Source organism: Geotrypetes seraphini, chromosome 5 (genome assembly GCF_902459505.1).
Source record: "Geotrypetes seraphini chromosome 5, aGeoSer1.1, whole genome shotgun sequence".
Lineage (NCBI taxonomy): Eukaryota > Metazoa > Chordata > Amphibia > Gymnophiona > Dermophiidae > Geotrypetes > Geotrypetes seraphini.
In genome coordinates this window covers 175,271,051-175,294,761 of record NC_047088.1, presented here as the reverse complement: position 1 = coordinate 175,294,761, position 23,711 = coordinate 175,271,051, and the positions used below count along the sequence as shown (strand labels likewise).

General features: G+C 42.1%; 1 protein-coding gene across 2 annotated transcripts in view; it reads right to left on the bottom strand.

Moving 5' to 3' along the window:
* The window catches only part of PGAP1 (post-GPI attachment to proteins inositol deacylase 1), a 215,526-nt gene that overhangs the window by 7,299 nt on the left and 184,516 nt on the right, over positions 1-23,711 (bottom strand). For both annotated transcript variants that reach the window (XM_033946396.1, XM_033946397.1), the window contains exons 23-24: positions 14,862-14,997; positions 8,503-8,553 (exon numbers count right to left, since the gene is read on the bottom strand). In XM_033946396.1, the coding sequence (XP_033802287.1) occupies positions 8,503-8,553; positions 14,862-14,997 (187 nt within the window). The remainder of the gene's footprint in view (positions 1-8,502; positions 8,554-14,861; positions 14,998-23,711) is intronic.

Genomic DNA, 23,711 nt, shown 5'->3' with positions numbered 1-23,711 from the left:
GCTTATTAAGGTACATTTTTTAGTTTACTTTATTGTTTAAAATCATATTTATTGGAAATGATGGACAAAAACACAACAGTTATAAGGAAAACAATGAGGCTCATAATTGAAAGAGAAAAATGTACAAAAACCGGCCTAAGTTGGCACTTGGACGAACATTTCTCAAAAACATCCACGTGTCGATAAAAGCAGGTTTTGGAAATATTTCTAAATGACCTAGGCCTTCATAGTGCCGCTGAACGACCAAAGCTAAACGGGGCGTTTCTGTAGGCATGTCGAGGGTGGGAGTTGGGCGGGATGTGGGCCGGCTAAGACTTAGTCGTACAGCATGTATAACCGATATAGCCGACGATCGACGGAACTTGGACGTTGTGACTTAGACCATGTAAAACATGGTCTAAGTCACAAAAACCCACCTAAAGTCACCAGATAAGCACTGCAAACACATAAAACAGACCCCCCACACACTACTCCAGTGATCACCGACCCCCCCTCCCCACCCCCATAAAAATTTTAATCACAACTTTAAAATTTAGCCTCCAAACCATCATCACCTGGCCGCCTGGCATAGGAAAGCCTAGTCGTGCTGCACAGAGGCGTCTTAAACCATCTTGGGAGTGGGTTAGGGACCCATGGAGAGGAGGACCCATGCCCCTAAGCCCCTGTAGTCACTGCATTGATACTGAAATATGTGCACTCCCCTATATATCCCCCAAACCCTTTTGTACTGGCATATAAGTGGCTCCTGCAGCCATAAGGGCTATTGGGGTGGTAGATAAGTGGGTCTAGGGGATTCTGGAGGTGGTTTGGGGGGCTCACCGTAACCTATAAAGGAGCTGTAGGGAGGAGAAGCCATGGCACCCTTTTTGTGTCCCTGCAAGACAAAGCCCGTAGTTCTGACACAAGATGGGTTGATGTAATGGTGACCAGAAAAATGGTCTTGAGCGTCAAAGTCCACGATGGTAGCATCTCAAAGGGGCTCAAAAGGAGCCTTGGTAAGGCTAGACAACACCAAGTTAAGGTCCCAGGAGGAGAAAGGATTCTTAACCAGCGGTCAGCCACTAAGAGCCCCCTTTAAGAATCTAGCGACATCAGGATGAGATGCCAAGGAAAACCGATGATCCTGGGATCTAAAACAGGAGAGCCCATCCATTTGGACCTAAAGAGAAGCCACAGTGAGGGCTATATCCAAACCAGCCTGACAAAAAGCGAGAATTAGTGAGATCAGAGCTGAATAAAGGTCCATCTGGTCCTGGGCACACCAATGTTGGAAGGCCTTCCATGCCTTAGCGTAAGCCGACACCACAAATGACTTCTTAGACTTCAGAAGAGTAGCAGCAACCAGGGCAGAATATCCCTTATGCTCTAAGGCTTTGTGCTCAAGAGCCATGCCATAAGAGCAAAGTGACCTGGATCCTCCATGGTTACCGGACCCTGCGAGAGAAGGTCCTGATAGGCCCTCAGCGCAACTTCATCAGATCTGTGTACCATGGTCTGCGAGACCAATCTGGAGCCACCAGAATTATGTGGCCTGGATGAGCCGTGACCCTCTGAATGAACCGGCCATTCAATGGCTAAGGATGAAAAACATACAGGAGAATCTCCTGAGACCATGGCTACACCATAGCGTCGAGCCTCTCACTTCCAGGCTCGGATCTTCAACTTAAGAAGTGATACGCTTTCTTGTTTCTTGCTTTGGCCATGAGGTTGAAGCGGGGCCTCCCTCAGCACCCCACTATCGCTTGGAACACCTCTAGGGACAGGACCCATTCACATGGAAGGAAGTCTGCTTGAACACTGTCTACTCCCACCACATGCTTTACAGTCAGTGCTAGATGACACTGTCCAAAGAAAAAGAAGGCGGGCTTCTTGAGCCAGAGGAGTGCTTAGACCCTCCCTAGCGATTGACCTAGGCTATTGCCGTCCCATTGTCAGAGAAGACCCTGACCACTTGGCCTTCCAGTGTCTTCTGCAATCTCGTCAAAGCTAGTTGAATGGCTGAACTCCAACTGGTTGATTGACCACTTTCGCTAAGAGGGCATCCAACATCTCGAACAGGGCGATTACAATGTGCTCCCCAGCCCTGAAGGCTGGCATCTGTCATCACTATGATCCAGGAGGCAAAGTGTAGTGGTATGCCCCTGTGGAGCGACTGTGGGAGAAGCCACCAGTCCATGCTTGCTTGGGCTTCCAGAGTCCAAGGTAGACGGGTCTTCAAAGCATCCCTGTGCAGAGCCCAGCGAGAGAGCAAAGCATGCTGAAGAGGACGTATGTGCACCCTCACCCAAGGAGCCACATCCAGCATGGCAACCATGGATCCCAGAACCTGAAGATAATTCCATGCCGAAGGAGCCGGCTGCTCTAGAAGGGAAGAAATCTGGGCACAGAGTTTCTGCCTGCGGGCTTCTGGAAGATAGACGCAATCCACTGCCGTGTCAAAAAGGACTCCCAAGTATTCCAGAAATTGTGTGGGCTTCAGATGGCTCTTCCTGAAGTTGACAATCCAGCTCAGGTCTTCCAGCACCTGGAGCACCCACTCCACTGTGTGTCATCCCTCGGCCAATGAGGGAGTTCTGATCAGCTACTTGTCCAAGTAAGAGTGAACCTTGACACCCATCTTCTGCAGGTAAGCCACCACTACTACCATCACTTTATTGAAGGTCCAGGGCTCTGTCAAAGGGCAGTGCTGAGAACTGGTAATGCTGTTGCAGAACATGAAACCACAAGAATTTGTGGTGGGCTTGAAAAATAAAAATGTGCAAGTACACCTCTGTGAGATCCAGAGAGGCAAGAAACTCTCCTGGGACCACTGCTGCAATAACTGAACGCACGGTCTCTATTCAGAATTGAGGAATCTTGAGAGCCGCATTCACATGTTGAAGATCTAGACTAGGCCTTGAGATGCAAGACTTTTTACACAAGCTGAGATGCAAGACTTTTTACACAAGCTGAGATGCAAAGATCTTTTAAACACAGACTTAAAAGTTTACTGCTTGTTTTAAGTGTGAGCCATGGGTTACCAAGGACTGTTTTTTTCCCTGGAATGCGGTTTGTGTGCTTTTGTGAATGCTTACTCCCTGCTGTGAAGACTGTTCTACAAGGTCACCGGACACTACCAGCGCTTTAATAAAACTTCAAAGACAGCACAACAAGCAGAGCACACCAGGTATCCAGGAGGTGATAAGTCCTAGAAGTGGGGGCCCCATGTGAAGAAAAGAAAGTTCTAGAAACATTGCTGTCCTGGGCAACCTCGGGGAGGATTGAGGCGTGGACTGGGGATGGGATAGCTAGGCAGCAGATTTGCACCTATAGGGTTGATACACGAACTGAACTGGAGGTGTGTTGCACATGACAAAGAAAGACTGTATAAAACCCCATGCTTGCACAGGGGATGTTAGAGGGGATGATATACATGCAGGAATGTGCTGGTCCCTGTATGCATAGTTCTCTCCATTGCATTTCCAGGCTGACCATATCATATTCTTTTTGGTATGTCTATGCTGCTATAATTTTGTAAACTTTTATACTAACAAAAAAAGTATTGTCTGTTTTGGAATATACAATGCCGTCTCATGGTCATTCCTCCGGTGAAATAGAAAAAGCAGCTTTACTTCAGTGGTGACTGCCCGATGTGATTGCGCATGCCAGATTAACAGACTTTTATTTTTCAGATAAACTTCTGAGAAACTCACCCAGGACAGCGGTACAGAGTGAGTACGTGCAGTGGTACAAGTGAAAGGTGCTCCTATATGAAAAGAGTCATATAGAGACCGTACGGATGTAACATTGTGAAAAATTGTAAGTAGCAAATTTCATTTTTTTACAAAGAATATCACATATCAGTCTCAGTAATAGGGACAGATAATACAGTGTAGGGAAGCGCAATTTTATTATTTTTAAGACATTGTATATATATATATTAGGGAATTGAATAGGTAAGATCTGGATTAGGATCATGTTACCTATACAGGTCGTGAAGGTGGCCAACCACTCTCAGCTAGCTAAGAACATCATCCATTTTCATGAGAAGTGGATCAAGTTATCAGCAAAAAAAGTCAAAAGATAGAACAGATAATTGGCAATGGCCAAATTGAAGGCTCCTTGATATGGGAAGACCTGGTAAAGTTTCGGACCAGTATTTTAACAAAATAAAATTGGCAAATCCCAAAGTGACCATTTGGAAATGTGGTCCAAAATAGCTCTTAAAACCAAGCAGAATAAGGTCACTGTGGATGAGTCTAAGCTGCCACCCTATGAGGCCATCCAAATACCCGTGGAGTCTCAAGTAGCACCTTTCTACCCAATATTAACCGACTTGGACAAACCTGCTGAAGGATATTCCCCAAAACCATTTGACTCCGTGCTGGTAAAAAAGTGTGCCAGGTTCTGCCTGTACAGACTCCTTTCTGAAGGACGTATGCCCCATTGCGGCCAGAAGAGCTGGCAGTAACACGGATGAGCTCACAGTTCGCACCCATGCCACCACCCATAACTCCGTACCACCCTATAGTCGGTGCACTTAGGGATTATCTGGCAGAACACCAAATACCGGTGCATTCACCATGGACCTTACCTGAGCTAGATCAAAATACAGCTCTTCGACTGCTTTAATGCCAATCCAAATTTGATCTTATAACTCCGCTACTCAAAACCGAATATATGCTTCCAATAGCATATAGGATCCCATTCAAATTCAACTTCCTTACATTTCAAATCAGATCATCCGGGCTTCCTATGTTTCTGTATAACTATTTGATCCCATTTGCCAACAAGAGACCTTCGCTCCTCTTCTCAGCATCTGTTAACTCTACCATCATTTCGTCAAACGTTCCTGGATGCTAATCGTGATTCAAGCTTTTCTGTTATGGCCTCAAGCCTCTGGAATTCATTATCACTTTATCTAAGATCAGAAAAATCCCTTAAAGTTTTCAAGTCATAGCTGAAAGCTTATTAATTTAGAAAGGCATTTGACTGCGAATCCCAATAGACTCTCCGTATTCTGGGAAGAACTTTCACCTTTTCACCTTTTGTTTTTTATCTTTTGTTTTTAATTCCCTCTCCCCTGCAAATATTGTAATCTACCCCTTATCTGTAAATCCTCTTGTCTTAAGCCCTGATTCACAAAAGTCAGCAATCATTGTTAAACGATTGCTGCTAACTGACCCAATTCACAAAACGGTCCACTGCTTGTTTTTCCCCTAGATTGCCCATTTTCCGATCCGGCCATGCAAATTTGTAAAACCCCATGCAAAATAGCCAAGCGATTGATTCACTAACATTTGCTTGGCTATTTTGCATCGGGTTTTATGATCCTAAAACCCAACTGCTGTAGAGTAGACTTGTTGGTAACTGTGTTACTGACAGGTCTGCCGGGTTTTCTTTTTAATGGCACAGTTATTTTGCATGTATTATACAAGCAAAATATCTGCCCCCCGCCCCCCCCCACTGCTGCCAATGGCCCTCCCATAATGACCCCTGACAAAAGGGCCCCCCCCCCCGACAAACGTGGCAACCCTAAAACAAACAGGAGGGATGCTCACTCCCTCCTGCCACAAAGGCGCTCACTCCCTCCCCCACACCTGAATAAAATGACAGGAGGGATACCCACTAGCTCCTGTCCAGAAAGACCTCCCCCTCCCCTGAAGAAAGAGGTAGGAGGGATGCCCACTCCCTCCTGCCCTGAAGGCGCCTGCCCACTCGCTCCCTCCCCCTTCCCTCCTGAAACAAATGGCAGGAGGGATGCCCACTCTGTCCTTCCCCTCCAGGCCCCCCTCCCCTGTACCTTTATGTTGGGAACAGGAGGGATGCCCAGTCAGAACCTCCTGCTCTGGTCTCCTCCAGTGCAATGAAAGCTTGCTTGGCTCATCACTTGATCTCCCTTTATTTTGCTTTATAAAAATAATCTTATGAATATTTTATGGATGGGTAATTTATTTTCTCCTCTTTATGTGAGGGAAAAGGGATTTTAGTGATTGGTGCTGGGAAGGAGAAAGGGATAAAAAAATAAGGAAAGGAAGAGATTCTAGGAGAACCCAGATGACACCTTCCATCTCCCTTCTCTAATGGGGAAGGGCAGATATAAGAAATTGAGGCGCAGGGAAATCAAAAGCAAGGGAAAAGAAAGATGGAGAAAAGGGGACAGAAAGAATGGAATCCATCTCAAACCCCTTCTCTGACATTAATACCTTCTCTCACTTACTCACACCCTCTTCCACTTACTCTCTCACCCTTTTGATCCCGCCACACTCACATAAATCTTAAAACTCTTCTGTTCACCACTCTTCACTCCCCACCTCCCTGCAGATGCAGACTTACCCCTGGATTCTATATATGGCACCCAGATTTGGGCATGCTCCCAAGATGCATGCACAACTTAATTGACTGAAGAGCTCTTACCCATCAATAATTGGGTGCTAACAACCAGTTACTAACATTAATTGGCATCAAACAGGATTTGCATATGCATCTGGTTGTGCACCATTCTATAGAACTGGGTGTCTACATCCATAGCACAGTGGTCCCCAACCTTTTTGACACCTAGGACCACTTTTATAGAGGCAAATTTTTCCAGGGACCGGTAAGGGGGAGGGGAGGATTTTTTGAAGTAGGTTCGTAGGGCAGTTTTATACACAATACATATTAACAAAATAAATATAAAAGGCTTTTCCTCTCTCTTTTAGGTCCTAGTTCACACTTGCTGTCTAACACCAGCTCTGGCAGGATACATATTTCAAATCTGGCATATTGTAATCACAAAATAGAAAATAAAATTATTTTTTCTACCTTTTGTTGTCTGGTCATTTTGTTTTTCCATCATCTTGGTCCCAGATTCTCTTTCTGCTTTTGTCTATTTTCTACCAATTCTCTTTCCAGTGTCTGCTGTCCATTTTTTCTCCTCTTCTCTACTGTTCCATTCCTTCCTTATGCCTGTCTCCAATGTATTGATTTTTCCCTTTCAGCTTTCTTTTCTTTTTTGCCTCTGTCCACTCAAATCTTGCCCTTTCTCAACCTTCTTTTAAAATTTTCAGCTACCTCTCAATTCTCAATCTTCTCTCAGGCCCTAGCTCTCCCATTACCCATCTCTCTCCTTTCCCAGCCTCCTATTTCCTTCTGTCTATTCCCCATTACCACAGCTCTACCACTGTACTCACTGTTCTCTCACTAGTCATCTCCCTTTTGACCTCATCCACATTGCTCACCACTTTCAGAACCTCCTCCCTCTTTCCACTAGTCAGGCTATATCTCCCTTTCTCTCCATCCCCTAGCATCCCCAGCTCTCTTCCTTCCTGCCCTCCCATGGGCCCATTTCTCTTCCTCTCTCCCCATGATCCAACATTTTGCTCCCGCTCTTTTCTATATTGTTCTTCTTCCCTCCCTCCTTGATGCTGAACAATGAGATGGAAGCAAAATAAAAGAGATGCTTTATCTCTCTCTCCCTTCCACGCCCTGGCCTAACATCTCCCTTCCTCCCCAAATCCAACTTCTTTCCCTTTCTCTTCCCAACTGCCCAATCCCATCTCTCCCACTGCCTGCCTGCCTTCCTCTCTCAGATCCACCATTTCTCCCTTTATTTTCCAATAGTTCTCACTTCAAGTATCTCTTTTCCTCTTTCTCCACACCACCCCAGGTCCAAATTCTTTCCCTTCAGATCACTGCCCACCATTTCTCTCTCTCTCTCTGTCCTCTGTTTCTGGCTCCATAAGTTCTCCCCCCAGTCTAGCACTTCTTACTTAAAACCCCTCCCCCCAGTTAGTCCAGGAGGCTTCCTTCTCGACCCAGCATGTTCTGACCTTTCTCTCCACGCCAGTCCGATGTCACCCTCATCTTCCATCACGCTGAAAAACTGCCAGCTTTGGCAGTGATTCAGTAATGTTGCCCGCAGCTACCCTTCCTGCTTTTCATCTGCCGCAGTCCACCCGGGTTGAAACAGGAAGTTGCAGGAAGGGGAGCTGCAGGCAACATTACTGAATCACTGCCGAGGCTGGCAGCGTGCTGGAAAGTGTGGATGACATCGGACCAGCACAGAGAGAAGGGAAAAGACATGCTGGGCCATGCCTAGCATTCTGTCCTCAGTGAAGGGGGCAGCCATTTTGTTTCACTAAGTATCTGTTGCCGGCAGTTCTCTCGCAGCCCAGCTGTCAGACAGCTGCGGCCGCGGACCGAGGGTTGGGGACCCCTGTCGTTGCACATATCTCAAAAGAGGCAGGGGCATAGGCCTATCTGAGGCATTTTAAAAGGTTGCGTGTATTGAAATTGAATAATGGGCCAGCTTGTTCAACTTGGGCGTCAGCGTTTATACTAGGTTTCAACAGGTGTTAAGTCTGACATCCAAAGTTAGAGCACGGGAATCAGTGCTAAGCACGGTTTTATAATTTCTGGCGGCCAGCAGGTCAATACCTGGATATTCCATACTGGTGCTTTGATTAGGCCTGGCATTGAATACATATCTAGTCAAATTCAGTCACTGGTTGAATATGAGGAAATAGTTTGGGAAAAGCTTACCATATTAAGGGAACATCTGGATTGTCTCACTGCAGAATATAATTTAATAACCTGCAAATTTAAAAAAAAAAAATTTTGGTCCATAAACATGAACAGTTTTCACTGTAGTCTATCGTGAACAAAATTAGAGGCCATTTTCTCATGCTGCAACAAATCCTCTAAAACACTGAATTGCCATTCCAATTAAAAGTTAAGATTCATAAAAAACATTTTTTCATCTATAAAGTAAAAGTATGGCATAGGGACAAAGTTTGTCCCCATTTCGTCTCCACAGGCTCTGTCCCCATCCGCTTTGTCCTCATCTGTTCAAGCCTTGAACACTTATGATTTTATATTTAAAGCTTTTTATTAAAGTTTAAAAAGGGACAATATTCTGTACAACTGTTATTTGCAAATCATACATAGAGCCTTTCATTTCAATCTGGGTTTGGTACAACCTTCCCAAAGGTTAGGTTGCCTGTGTTTTTACATCATCTGGGAAGATAATTGGATTATCTTTCAGATATTGGTGTAGAAAAGAAACAACACTGTGTAGTGAATGAACAGAAAAATAAATGTCTATTAAATGTTTGAAATGCTCCTTAATGCCAGCAACAATGGATGAATCTATTGCAGTAACAGTAAGATGCTTGATTAACTGGGCATGTGATGGAAGGACATTGCAGGTGGTAGAAGTCTGATCAGCAGATAAGACTTGTTGTCACATCAAAGGCAGACAAGATACAAATGATGTCATTTAACAGTTCATTTAAATCCATAAGCAGCTTCTGAAATTTTTAAAATCATTTAATTCAGTTGTCTAAGATGTGTTAAGTTTTAACATATTGATACTAGCATTTTATAGATGCTGTTCCATCTAGTTGGAATTGTCTGTTTAAAACTAGTCTCAAGCAAATTCTTCTTACAAGAGCAACCTATATTACTTCTCTTTTAGGGCAGAGAGTTATCATATCTGAATACTTATCAACACTTGTATACAGCACTGCATGTATCTACTAACACTACAAAAAGGTAAGTATTATAACTATCTAGAAAATTATGCAGACTTTACAAACTATTCACCAAAGGCATCCAATTTTTAGCCTATCTGATCTTGGGATGTGGTCCACTTAGGTTTTATATATTACAGAGCTATTTGGTAGATATTAAGTCAAAATTTCATTTGAGATTCACACAATTTGACGAATATAATTATGCAGTCAGCATATACCAAAATTTCTGATCTTGTGGTCTGTTGCTGAAAAAAATGGATTTCCCAGCTATAGACAACTGAAATTTGATTATTAATTCTGTATGTAAGTAGTATAAATCTAACATTTGGGTTCTGTGCTGTGTTCAACTCTGAATTCCATGGTGCTTTATAGACATCTTTCAATTAAGTCCCCACACTGTCATCTCTAGTATCATGGGGGGGTCTTCAACTACTTGTGTGTCTGGTTAGGAGACCTGAATGGCTCTAGAGAAAAGTACAGAAACTCCACAATGCTGCAGCTGTAGAAACATAAAATAAAACCTGGAAAAGTCACTGCAGTATCATCACACAAAATAAATTCAAATGTTACTCATTCACAATTCTTTTCTTAGAACTCTGCTCAGAGACATGAAGGCTGATTACTCCGCCTCACCACCCAATCATAGCAGTGTTCAGAAATTGAATTGACTCTGAAGATGTGAATTTTCAATGGATTAAGCGCTAGCCTAAAAAAGCTATGCTGACACTGTCATTGCTTTAATAATTTAGTAGAAACAGCAGCAGCACTTCCACAATTCCAAAAGCAACCCTAGCAAAAATATCTTACTTTACCAATATAATTAACGCTACCAATGAACCCCGATTTTTTTTCTGTGGCAGCACAGTTCTCTTAATATAAAACCTATTGTTGAGGATTTTGCCTCCTATTTTAGTACCAAGATTGAGGACCTTTGTCAACCTCTCTCGACTCTGGGCCAGCTACTAGATCTGGTCCTTTGGTCACCACTTCCTTGTTGTGCTCAGCTTTTATTAACATCTAGAAACATCTCCTTCCCACTCTACTGTAATTACATATCCTGATTCTCATTCAATCTTTTGACTAACTCTGTAGAGCAAAGAGATGACGACTCTACCTAGGGTAATTATTACACATCTCTCTGGCAATGGGTTTACTTTATCTGCTAACAATACGAAAGCTATGATGACAATTCCCACAAAAATAGTGATTTATTGGTCTAACAAAAGCAACTAATATAGGCAATAAGCAGAAATAAAGTTCTGCAGTAGCCACTCTGCTACAAAATCTCATCTTATCACAGCTTAGATTTGTATTATACAAAACAAAGACCAAAATGTCAGATATTCTGACTTGCACTTTTCAGACTAAAAGAACCTATCTATTCTCCTGCATCAAGAAGAGTTAATTAGACAGCCAAAGAATCTTCAGAGGCAGATGATGCCATCTCAGGAAGGATTCTGCATGAGGAAGCTGAATAGTCTTGTCCCAGGAAAAGGCAACTGTTCCTCAGTGAAATAGTAGTTATTCTTCCCATAGCAACTCAAGCCTCTGGTGACAAACAGTCTGTATGAACCCCTGAACAATGTCACAGAAGCAAAGGGTAGATAATCAGAAAAATGCAATGTCCAGTAAAGCCCCGAGTCACAGTTGTGCTACTATGGATGGAAGCTCAGAGATAATATCTCCATAGTGTCTTGAGCAAAGGCTTGCAGAAAAAGCAATGGTGACAAGCTCAATAACAGACAGCAGATCAGACAAAATGTTTAAGATAATGGCAAAAGCACATAGGGCTAGATTCTCAAAAATTTGCGTTAAAAACTGATGGGCCACTGTCACAGGCGTTACTGTAACGATTTAAAAAAAGCAAGTCATTCTCCAAATAACGCTCACGCAAATAAAGTTGGCGGAGAGTAGGGAAGGTTCACTAAATTTGCATGTACCCATCGCTGGTGACAACGATGGGCACATGTGCAGAATAAACACAACCCTCCCCCCCCCCCCCCGGCAGCGGGAGAGATGTCCATTCTTTCCCATCACCACGCAACTCCAAACCCCAGTGCCTACGACGATCTTCCCCCAGTTAATCATGTAAGACATTATTGTTTAATATATGTTTAATATATAATCCTAAATGGGCTAAGAGGACCTGCGAAGGAAGTGGAAGTAGTGGGACCGTTGGGAAACAGCGATCACAATATGATCAAGTTCAAAGTTGAAGTAGGAATACCGAAGGGAAAGAGAACCATAGCGACAACTTTTAACTTCAAGAAAGGAAACTACAAAGCGATGAGAGTAATGGTAAGGAAGAAACTTAGGAACACCTCAAAGAAATGGCAGACTGTAGAGCAAGCCTGGTCTTTATTCAAGGACACGGTGATCGAGGCGCAAAATCTACATATACCAAGATTCAGAAAAGGGTGCAAAAAGAATCGAACAAAAGACCCGGCGTGGATAACCAAAGAAGTGAAGAAAGCGATAGGTGATAAGAAGAATTCTTTCAGGAAATGGAAAAAGGGCAAAACTGAGGAGAACTGGAAAGAGCACAGGAAGCATCAAAAAGAACGTTACCGTGTGGTTAGAAAAGCCAAAAGAGACTATGAAGAAAGGCTAGCCAAGGAAGCAAGAAATTTCAAACAATTTTTCAGATATGTTAAAGGGAAGCAGCCAGCTAGGGAGGAGTTGGGACCGCTGGATGACGGAGACAGGAAGGGAGTGGTGAAGGAGGAGAAAGAAGTGGAGGAAAGACTAAACATTTTCTTTTCGTCAGTATTTACAAAAGAGGAAACATCCAACATACTGGAACCTGAGCAAATCTTCAAAGGAGCCCAAACAGATAAACTAACATCAATGGAAGTAAGCCTTGAAGACGAATGCAGGCAGTTAGAAAAATTAAAAACTGACAAATCACCGGGCCCGGACGGAATCCACCCAAGGGTTCTGAAAGAACTAAAGAAGGAAATAACAGAACTAATACAGCAAGTTTGTAATCTATTCCTGAAAACAGGCGTGATCCCGGAGGATTGGAAGATAGCCAATGTTACGCCCATCTTTAAGAAGGGATCGAGAGGTGACCTGGGGAACTACAGACCAGTAAGTCTGACCTCGGTTCTGGGGAAAATGGCAGAAGCGCTGATAAGACAGCATCGATGAGCATTTTGAAAGAAATAAACTTCTAATCACAAGCCAACATGGCTTCTGCAAGGGGAGATCGTGCCTAACGAACTTACTGCACTTCTTTGAAGGAATCAACAAACGGATGGACAAAGGGGACCCCATAGACATCATATATTTAGATTTCCAAAAAGCCTTTGACAAGGTACCCCATGAACGCCTACTTCGGAAACTGAAGAACCATGGGGTGGAAGGAGATGTACATAGATGGATCAGAAATTGGTTGGCGGGTATGAAGCAGAGGGTAGGAGTAAAGGGCCACTTCTCGGATTGGAGGAGGGTCACGAGTGGTGTTCTGCAGGGGTCGGCGCTTGGTCCGCTGCTATTCAATATATTTAAAAATGATAAAGAAACAGGGATGAGGTGCGAAATAATAAAATTTGCAGACAACACCAAACTATTTAGTGGTGCTCGGACTAAAGAGGACTGCGAGGAATTACAAAGGGACCTGAACAAACTGGGAGAGTGGGCGATGAGATGGCAGATGAAGTTTAATGTAGAGAAATGTAAAGTATTGCATGTAGGAAGCAGAAACCCGAGGTACAGCTATACGATGGGAGGGATGTTATTGAGCGAGAGTACCCAGGAAAGGGACTTGGAAGTAATAGTGGACAAGACAATGAAGCCGTCGGCACAGTGGCCGCTAAGAGCGAATAGAATGCTAGGTATAATCAAGAAGGGTATTACAACCAGAACGAAAGAAGTTATCCTGCCGTTGTATCAGGCGATGGTGCATCCGCATCTGGAGTATTGCATCCAATATTGGTCGCCGTACCTTAAGAAGAATATGGCAATACTCGAGAGGGTTCAGAGGAGAGTGACACGTCTTGATAAAGGGTAAGGAAAACCTTTCATACACTGAGAGACTGGAGAAGCTGGGGCTCTTTTCCCTGGAGAAGAGGAGAATTAGAGGGGACATGATAGACTTATAAGATCATGAAGGGCATAGAGAAAGTAGAGAGGGACAGATTCTTCAAATTTTCGAAAACCACAAGAACGAGAGGGCATTCGGAAAAGTTGGAAGGGGACAGATTCAAAACCTATGCTAGGAAGTTTTTCTTCACCCAACAGGTGGTGGACACCTGGAATGTGCTTCCAGAGGGCGTGATAGGGTTCAAGAAGGAATTGGACAGTTTTCTGAAGGAAAAGGGGATAGAGGGGTATAGATAGAGGACTACTACACAGGTCCTGGACCTGTTGGGCCGCCACGCGAGTGGACTGCTGGGCACAATGGACCTCTGGTCTGACCCAGCAGAGGCACTTCTTATGTTCTTATGTTATTATATCACCAAGACTGATATACCACATGAGAGCCAGTAAAGGTTACTATGCAGTTTATGAAAGTTCTAAAACGTTTATAGAAATGGATTCTAGGACACAGAAGATATAATTTAAATTAATATTAAAACATTAAAGGAATCTGCATTGCTACTTTATTGTAACAAATCAAATAAAGTCATTACAACACTCTGACTTGCCCTGTACCCTCTTCCTCCTCTGGTGGTCCATTGATAGGGCGGGACAGGAGGTAGCCCTCCTGTCTCTTGGCCAATGCTAACAATTTTTTAGCCCCCTCTCCCCGCGTACCTTTTTTTGCATCCCTGGTGGTCTAGCAGTGTATGGACAGGAGTGAGCTTTTGGCGCTCCTGACCCACACTGAGCCCCTCCTTCCGATCTCTTGGCCAGCGATGCATCTAGCACACAGAAGTGAGCTTTTCGAGCTCCCGCCTGGCCCTGCGCCACTCCCTGAATGGCTCCAGAGTTAGGTTGCAGTATGGGTGGTAATACCTAGTTACATAGATAGCAGCAATATTCAGCTACTATCCATATAGCTGAGTGGTTGATTTTGGCCTCTTGCAAACAAGTCAGTCAACCACACACTTTAGCTATACACAAAGCCACCAGTGATGTCTGTTCTCTATGTATATTGAATGCTGGCATCTATCCATATAGTGATGTTGATTATTTCAATTTTTAAAAAAATGCTGTAGTCAGCATTTAAAAAATTTGATCACCGCTTGGTGTGTTTATTGATCTGAAAGATTTTGTAAAGCAACATTTCTTTGGTTCATTCAAAATAAAGGCTGAATGTTCTTGTTCCCTGTCAAGGAGGCACCATTTTCCTCCCTTTAACATCTGTATAAGGTCTTACAAACACCCAAAATTTTTTTTAAAAATACCCACTTAGCACAATACCTTAAAAATGTAGTGAAGATAGACAAGTAAGAGAGCAAATGCCCCACATGTCATCAAACCAAGTATGACCAAGAGCACACACAGACATAATCTTCTTAGTGTAAGTATTTTATTGTCTTCAGGAAGGGCAGAGGGTCTGAAACAATAAGAAATTGATTATCTCACCAAAATGCAAATAAAATACACAAAGATTTTTTAATTTTTTTTTTTTTTTTAAGTTCAATCAGTTTTATTAGCATTTTGTTATAGAATATACAACACAGACCTCATGTTCATAATATGTCAGTACAAAGTGTAAATACAAGCGGTCCATGACATAGCAACAAAAACAGTATACAAAAATGGTAATAACATAACCCAACTAACAAGTCGTGTGTACAAGGCTGAGATAAGCGTACAAGTATAAGAGGACATAATAATGTAAAGAGTGTCACTTAAGATTATAGGGTGGCTCATACATTCATATAGATCAATAAGATGATACAGTAAAGTAAGCCTTATAGTCATGATTATCTTGATTGTCTTGATTCCGGCTCACCAGGACGGTCGTTTGGCAACTCAAACACCACCTCACCAGACAGCGGGGCCCACATTTTTGTGAACTTCCGGAGCGAATTATTCCATTCCGCAGCAACCCTTTCGTAACGAGCATACAGGCAAACAATGTTCCACCACTCATTATACGAGACATTGGAATAATCTTTCCAATTGGCTAAAATGAGTCGAATTGCAATTAATAAAAGTAGTTGGATCAATTGGAACGTCTCATGTATAACTGGGTCCTGTGTAGAGTGTAAAGTAGATATCAAGCAGGAATATGTGAGTGGAGTATTACTACCTGTCAGCTAGGTAATATGGGACCAGATTTGGGTCCAAAAGTCCTTCAATATACGGCACTCAAAGATCATATGTTTCAAGGAACCTATGGAGAGTTTGCAAGACCAGCAAAGCCCTGTGTTATCCGTATGGTGTAGTTTTGATAACTTTTGTGGTGTCCAATACACCCTATGTAGCAAGAAATACCAAGATTGGTATAGAGCAGCCGATCTAGTAATTTTATATGGCAGAGCCCATATATCTGCCCAATCTTCCAACTCCAGAACTAAATCCGACTCATCACGCCATACATTCATTAGTTTATCTGGGATGTGTACTTGATGAGATCTTATTTCTTTATACCAGTTGGAAGCCTCCTTTTTATGAAAGGTAATCTTGCCACAGAGGGCTAAAAGGTCCGGTATCAGCCATAGTCTATCTTTCAAGTGTATGATGTCGTGAAGTGCATGCTTAAGTTGCAGCCATTGGAAAACAGCCAAGGGTGGTAATTTATACAGAGAACACAATTTGTCATAGGGTATCCAACAATTTCCATCAAAGATATGATGTAGGGTCCAAATGCCAGAGGATGTCCAAGTTTTCCAGTTAACTACATGTTGTTGTATTTTAATGTCAGGGTTACACCATAAAGGTAGATACGTGGAGCTGTTCCATTTGGTAGTCACAAAATTTTTACCGTTTGGATAGCTAATTTATAAGAATCTAATACATAATCCTTATTCTGTAATCTCCCATTAGATGTCACAAAAGGTAAATAAGACAATTTTGTCCACTGATATAATTCCTGATCTATCTCCATCCACGACGCAAGACCTTCAGTTTGATCAGAGTGAAGAATCCACCGTGAGCACTGTCTAAGAAGGAAAGCATAATGATAATCCCGAAATTCTGGGAAGTTCACACCACCATTCTGACGCGACTGTTTCAATTTATGTAGAGCTATTCTGGGTACTTTGCTATTCCATAGAAACTTAAGTCAGTAATTGATCAATTTTATTATAAAACGTTTGTGGGGAAAAAATTGGTATCATACTTAGTGGGTAAAGGATTTTAGGTGTAATGACCATTTTGATTGACTCCAATCTCCCCCACCATGTAAGATTCAACGGTGCCCATCTTTTCGTCAATCTAGTAATGTTATCTATAATATCAGTGGTTATAAACATTATTGTGTCTTCTATTGTATTTCCAAAATTTAAACCCAGATATTTCAATTTAGTATTAGCCCATTGAAAGTCATATTCCACCATATCATTCTTGATAACAAATTTATTGAGTGGCATTAATTCTGTTTTGGAAGTATTTAATTTATAGCCAGAGTATTTTGATTACACTGATATAGTCTCTATTAACTCCGGTAGGGATTGTGGATTGGTATAAATTAATATATCATCAGCATACGCAGACATCTTAATTTCAAGTTTGCCACACAATATCCCAGAGATCTGAGAATTCTGTCTTATGGACAACAGCAAGGGTTCTAGGGCAATGTTAAACAAGAGAGGGGAAAGAGGACACCCCTGCCGCGTGCCTCTGGAAGGGTGGAATGGAGAGGATTGAATATTGTTGATTTTAAGTGTTGTGGATGGCGAGCAATATAGTACTTTGCTATGATCTGATCATTAAAGCCAAACCAAGACATAACTTTAAATAAGAAGCTCCATTCCACACGATCAAATGCTTTTTCAGCATCTAAAGCTAACGCTATATAAGGATGAGTTGAATGTTGTGCATGCTGTATAAGGGAGATAAATACCCTAGAATTATCACTAGCCACTCGGCCCGGCATAAACCCATTTTGTTCTGGGCCTATAATTGTAGGCAACACACGCTGCACTCTCTTGGCGATAAGTTTGGCATATATTTTGGCATCGATGTTAATCAACGACAGCGGCCTATAGTTCTGTACCAATAGGGGATCTTTTCCGGGCTTAGGCAATACTATTATACTTGCTTCCGTAAAGGTCCCTGAAACATTTCCAGTATGAAGGAAGTAATTATACAATTCTAGTAGGGCAGGGACAAGAATCTCCTGAAATGTACAGTAAAACTTGACCGTAAAACTGTCCGGTCCCGGCGCTTTCTTTTTAGCCATAGCGTGTAAAGAATTTAAAATATTCTCGCGTGTAAATGGAGCTGAAAGCATCTCATTATCGTTTTGGGATATAATAGGGTGCAAGATAGAATCATTCAAGAATGTCTCAGGTTGTTATACAGATAATTCCGTCTTATACAGGGTATCATAGAATTGTTTAAATTCATTAATAATCCCTTCAGGTTCTGTTAGGACGGTCCCTTGGCTATCTTTAATAGCATTAATAGTCGTTTTTTCTTCCTGTATTTTTAAATAATTAGCGAGAAGATGTCCGCTCTTATTATTATTGCTGTGGTAAGTCGCCGATTGCATAAATACGGAATTACCAGCTTGAGTACTAAGTAATAGGTTATATTTGAGTCGTATATCGCGGAGCTCTTTTAAAGTTTTCATGTCATTTGGGCACCGTTGATGCACTATTTCTAGATCTTTAATTACCCTTTCTAACTCCAACAGTTGTTTCATATTGTTTTTCTTTTTAGTCGCCTGATACGCTATGATAATGCCTCGAAGGTATGCCTTGCATGCATCCCATATATGGATCCAACTAGTTTGATCAACCTTATTATTAAGAAAGTATTCCTGTAAGGCAGATGTGACGTAATCCTTAAATTGAGTGTCCTCCAGTAACGTATTATTAAATCTCCAGGAAGATTTTGTGACATCATGTACTATATTGACTAAGTGCAATTCTATTGCTGCATGGTCTGAAATAGAGATTTCATTGATTTTAGCCACTGAAATTTTCTTCATTAGGTTTTTACTGATGAGAAAGTAGTCCAGACGGGAATACGAATTATGTGGCGAGAGTAGAACGTATATTGTGATTCATTGAGATGAGATATCCTCCAAGAATCAGCTAAATGAAGTGTAGAAATAATATTATGTAGAGAATGCCACGCTTTTGTGATTTTATATTTAACAGATGATTTCCTATCTATTGATGGTTCTAGTACCAAATTAAAATCACCTGCAATTATATGTGATCGTGAAGAATCAGCTAACACTGCGGATAGGACTGCATCGAAGAACTCGGGATCGTCTACATTCGGGGCATATACATTCATTAAGGTTATAATATGTTCCCTAATTTGTATTTGTAATGCTATCCATCTACCCATTTATCAGTTTTTTGACTTATAACTTTCAAATCAGATCTACTTCGAACAAGAATGGCAGTGCCATTCTTTCCTTTATGTGCAGGTGAGTAATAAACTGGAAGCGACCAAGGTGTTTTTAGTTTAATGGATTCCAAATTAGATAGGCGTGTTTCTTGGAAGAAAACTACATCTGGTGTTTTACGTGATATGTAAGTTAATATCTTCTTCCTTTTAATCGGATTGTTGAAACTCTTGACATTGAGAGAAATAAATTTTAAAGACATGTTATAGGCACAAGAGGATGTTTGCCGTCCTAGCAAGCCAGAAGAAGACAACCAAGTACAGTGACACATATTTAGACAGTACCATTAAGCTGAGTATACACACAACCGAAAACAGATGCTTCACCCCTCTCCGCATTAAACTGCAGAGAGAGACTGAAGCAAATATACTCTACGGGTAGCGAGAAGATAAGGACAGCACAGCTGCGGTCCAGCAGTCAGTAATAACAAGATGGGTGTAAAGTATTCATCCGAACACTTCCTAGCAACTTCTGCGGATAACAACAAACTGGATAACAATAAAGTCTTGGATCATTGACCTCATATGTATGAACTCATGTCACTGCTCCCATAATATACATGTTATAAAGCCATATTTGATTTCATAAGGGAGATCTAAACTGGGTTGATACATTTACTAGGTTATATAGTTATACCAGCAATGGTAATACCAGAGTGCTAACCAAACAGTGATATTAGATATGCATCCCTTGTTGTAGTGGATAATGTAGTGTTCAGTAGAGATTGACAACTAGGTAAATATAGAATCACATTGCCATAGCACTACCTATCAACCCAAAATCAAGCAATTTAACAATGTACCATGAGTACGGTACTTACAGCATGAAACATAGGATTACTTAAGGCTCACTGGTGACATAAAATGAGTAATGCCGGAAAACAGTATCAGCTGTATTTCAGATGAATCAATGCGGATAAGGCATTTAAGATAGTTAAAAGCATAATAATTAAGATCCAATATAAAGTAAGGTGAAAACACAAGTAAAGACATATCATATCAAACTGTATAAATAATACATGGAACAGATCAGTACTAGAGAAGTAATAGGGCGTGAAAAACAGAAATAGACAAAAGTCATATGCAATTGTGTTTAACTTCCCTGCAGCTATGTTAAAAGCATAAAGATTAATATACTATAGAAGTAAAAGTAGAAAAAGCAGAGTCACATATGATTGCTGCTGATTAAAATTATGATTCTCCAATTAATATCTGATTACATCATATAATAATTTTAATTCATAGCATTCTGGTCCAATAAAATTAGGGATACAGGAGGACGAGAATAATCACAATTCATAAGCAAGAATGTTGAGAATATAATAAATTAGATTAAATTAAATCACAAGCAGAGCAATTAATATATAGTATAAGTAAAAACAGAACAAGCAAAATCACAGGTGATTGCCATTGAAAGATATGGTGGAACTCCAATGGAGATGCTAGCAGAGCTTACTAAATTGAAACTCAAAGCACCCCTGTGCTAGATAATTAATCATGTTGGAGAACAGCACTAGACGAAATTCAGATGCATGGGTGCCGAAAGGGAATTTAATTAGATTAAAAATAGACAAATTAATTTATAGTTGAAGGAAAGGGAAAAACAGACTAAGCATAAGCACATTTGATTCCTGCTAAGAAAAATTATAGGGCCCAGCAGATTGCACGGTATATCTCAAGGAATCTTGAAAACTCGCAGTATGCCTAAGCTAGGAAATCAATAGTAAGTTGGGGGAGGGTACATACTTATATCCCAGAGCAGTAAGAAACCATACTGAGGAGGCAAGTTGCACTAAAGAGCCTAAGGTAAGTACCAATGATATCCACGATAATTCTGGGAGAGTTAGTAATAATAATTTAGGAGCCACACTAACTCATAAGGGAATCTATCCGCAGACATGGAGGGCTATGTATGTTAATGCTCACAGCTTGGGCAATAAAATTCTAGAATTGGAGACTGAAATAACAAATGCCGATCTTGATGTAATAGCCATATCCGAAACCTGGTTCACAGACTCGCATGGGTGGGATATGGTCATACCGGCCTACAACCTACTTCGTTGTGACAGGGAAGGTAAATCAGGCGGAGGTGTAGTGCTATACACCAGGGAAAGCATCAAAACTACCAGAATCACAGATGTAGGATACACCGGGGAATCACTCTGGGTGAACTTGGCCAGAGGGAATGAAAAATGCCTGTACCTTGGTGTGATATACAGACCTCCCAGGCAACAGGAAAACAAAGACATGGAATTAATCGAGGACATAGAGAACATCACACTACGCGGGGACACAGTACTGCTGGGAGATTTCAACATGCCCGATGCAGACTGGAACACACTCACCGCAAATACAGGTAGCAGTAAAAGAATATTAACCTCCATAAAGGGTGCACGTCTCAAGCAAATGGTGCTGGAACCCACCAGGGACCAGGCGATACTGGACCTGGTACTCACCAACGGGGATAGTGTCTCGGACGTCTGGGTGGGTGATACACTGGCCTCCAGCGACCATAATATGGTATGGCTCAACCTCAGGAAAGGTTTCTCTAAGTCAACCACAGCAACAAGGGTTCTCAACTTTAGAGGCACGGACTTCAAAAGCATGGGAGATTTCGTCCATCAGGAGCTATATAAACAAACAAAATCTGACAATTTAGAGGATATGTGGTCGTCTCTGAAGTCTATCCTACATGAAGCAACAAGCCGATACATAAGAACAGCAAGTAAAAGCAGAAGAACCAAAAGACCCCAATGGTTCACTAAAGAAATTTCGGACCTAGTTAGGAAGAAAAAGGAAGCATTCATCACCTACAAACATTTAGGGTACCAGGGGGCGAAAAAGGACTACCTAGACAGAGCTAAATCTGTCAAAAAAGAAGTCATAGAGGCCAAACTCTGAATGGAAGAAGAGCTAGCACGGAATATTAAGAAAGGAGATAAATCTTTCTTTAGCTATATTAGTGACAGGAAAAGAAACAAAGTTGGGATAGAACGGCTGAAGCAATCGGACGGTAACTTTGCGGAATCAGATTCTGCCAAGGCAAACCTACTAAACGAATACTTCTGTTCAGTCTTCACCTGTGAAGCACCAGGAGCTGGTCCACAACTTCAGACGGGAGATAACCAGAAAGACCCGTTTCAGGATTTCGAGTTTACGCCCAGTAGCGTCTACTACGAACTATCAAGACTCAAAGTAAACAAGGCCATGGGACCAGACAACCTACACCCCAGGGTGCTCAGGGAATTAAGCGAAGTCCTGGCGGAACCATTATCTGTTTCTTTTCAATATTTCCCTACGCACAAGAAGAGTCCCCTTGGACTGGAAAACAGCCAACGTAATCCCACTCCACAAAAAGGGCTGCAGGACAGAGACGGCAAACTACAGACCAGTGAATCTCACATCTGTAGTGTGTAAACTCATGGAAACTCTGATCAAACGGAATCTTGACACAATCCTAAACGAGGATAACCTACGTGACCCCCACCAACACGGGTTCACCCAGGGTAGATCATGCCAATCTAATCTGATTAGCTTTTTTGACTGGGTTACTAGACAACTGGATGCTGGAGAATCACTGGATGTGGTATATTTGGATTTCAGTAAAGCATTTGATAGCGTCCCACACAGAAGGCTATTGAACAAGTTGAAAACGATGGGGTTGGGAGACACTCTAACTACATGGGTTGGGGATTGGCTGAGCGGTAGACTTCAGAGGGTGGTGGTGAATGGTATCCCATCCAAGGAGTCAGACGTGATCAGTGGGGTGCCGCAGGGCTCAGTCCTGGGCCCGATTCTATTCAATTTATTCATAAGAGATAAGACGCATGGATTTAAAGGAAGGGTAGCACTGTTCGCTGAAGACGCCAAACTTTGCAACATAGTAGGCAAAAGCGTATTACCTGACAATATGACACATGATCTACTGCTGCTGGAAAGATGGTCAACTACTTGGCAGCTAGGCTTCAATGCTAAAAAATGCAAGATAATGCACCTAGGCAAGAGTAATCCGCGTAGAACTTACGTACTGAATGGAGAAACATTGGTCAAGACCAGTGCAGAACGCGATCTAGGGGTGATTATTAGTGAGGATATGAAGGCTGCCAATCAAGTGGAGAAGGCTTCCTCCAGGGCAAGACAGATGATGGGTTGCATCCGCAGAGGTTTTGTCAGCAGGAGACCCGAAGTAATGATGCCGTTATACAGATCCATGGTGAGGCCTCACTTGGAGTACTGTTCTGGAGACCACACTACCGTAAAGACATACTGAGGATCGAGTCGGTTCAACGAATGGCGACAAGGTTGGTCTTGGGGCTCAAGGATCTCACGTATGAAGAAAGACTAAAAAAGTTGCGGCTTTACTCACTTGAGGAAAGAAGAGAAAGGGGAGAAGGGGAGACATGATTGAAACGTATAAGTACATCACAGGACGTATAGAGTCGGAAGATGATCTCTTCTATCTCATAGGACCCTCAACCACCAGAGGGCATCCGCTGAAAATCAGGGGAAGGAAATTTCGTAGCGACTCCAGAAAGTACTTCTTCACCGAGAGAGTGGTGGATCATTGGAATGAACTCCCATTGCAGGTGATTGAAGCCAGCAGCGTGACGAATTTTAAGAGGAAATGGGATATTCACGTGGGATCTCTAGGGGAGTGAACTCTGGGGGGCGGATAATTGGAAAGGGCAGACTAGGTGGGCTATGGCCCTTTTCTGCCATCATTTTCTATGTTTCTAT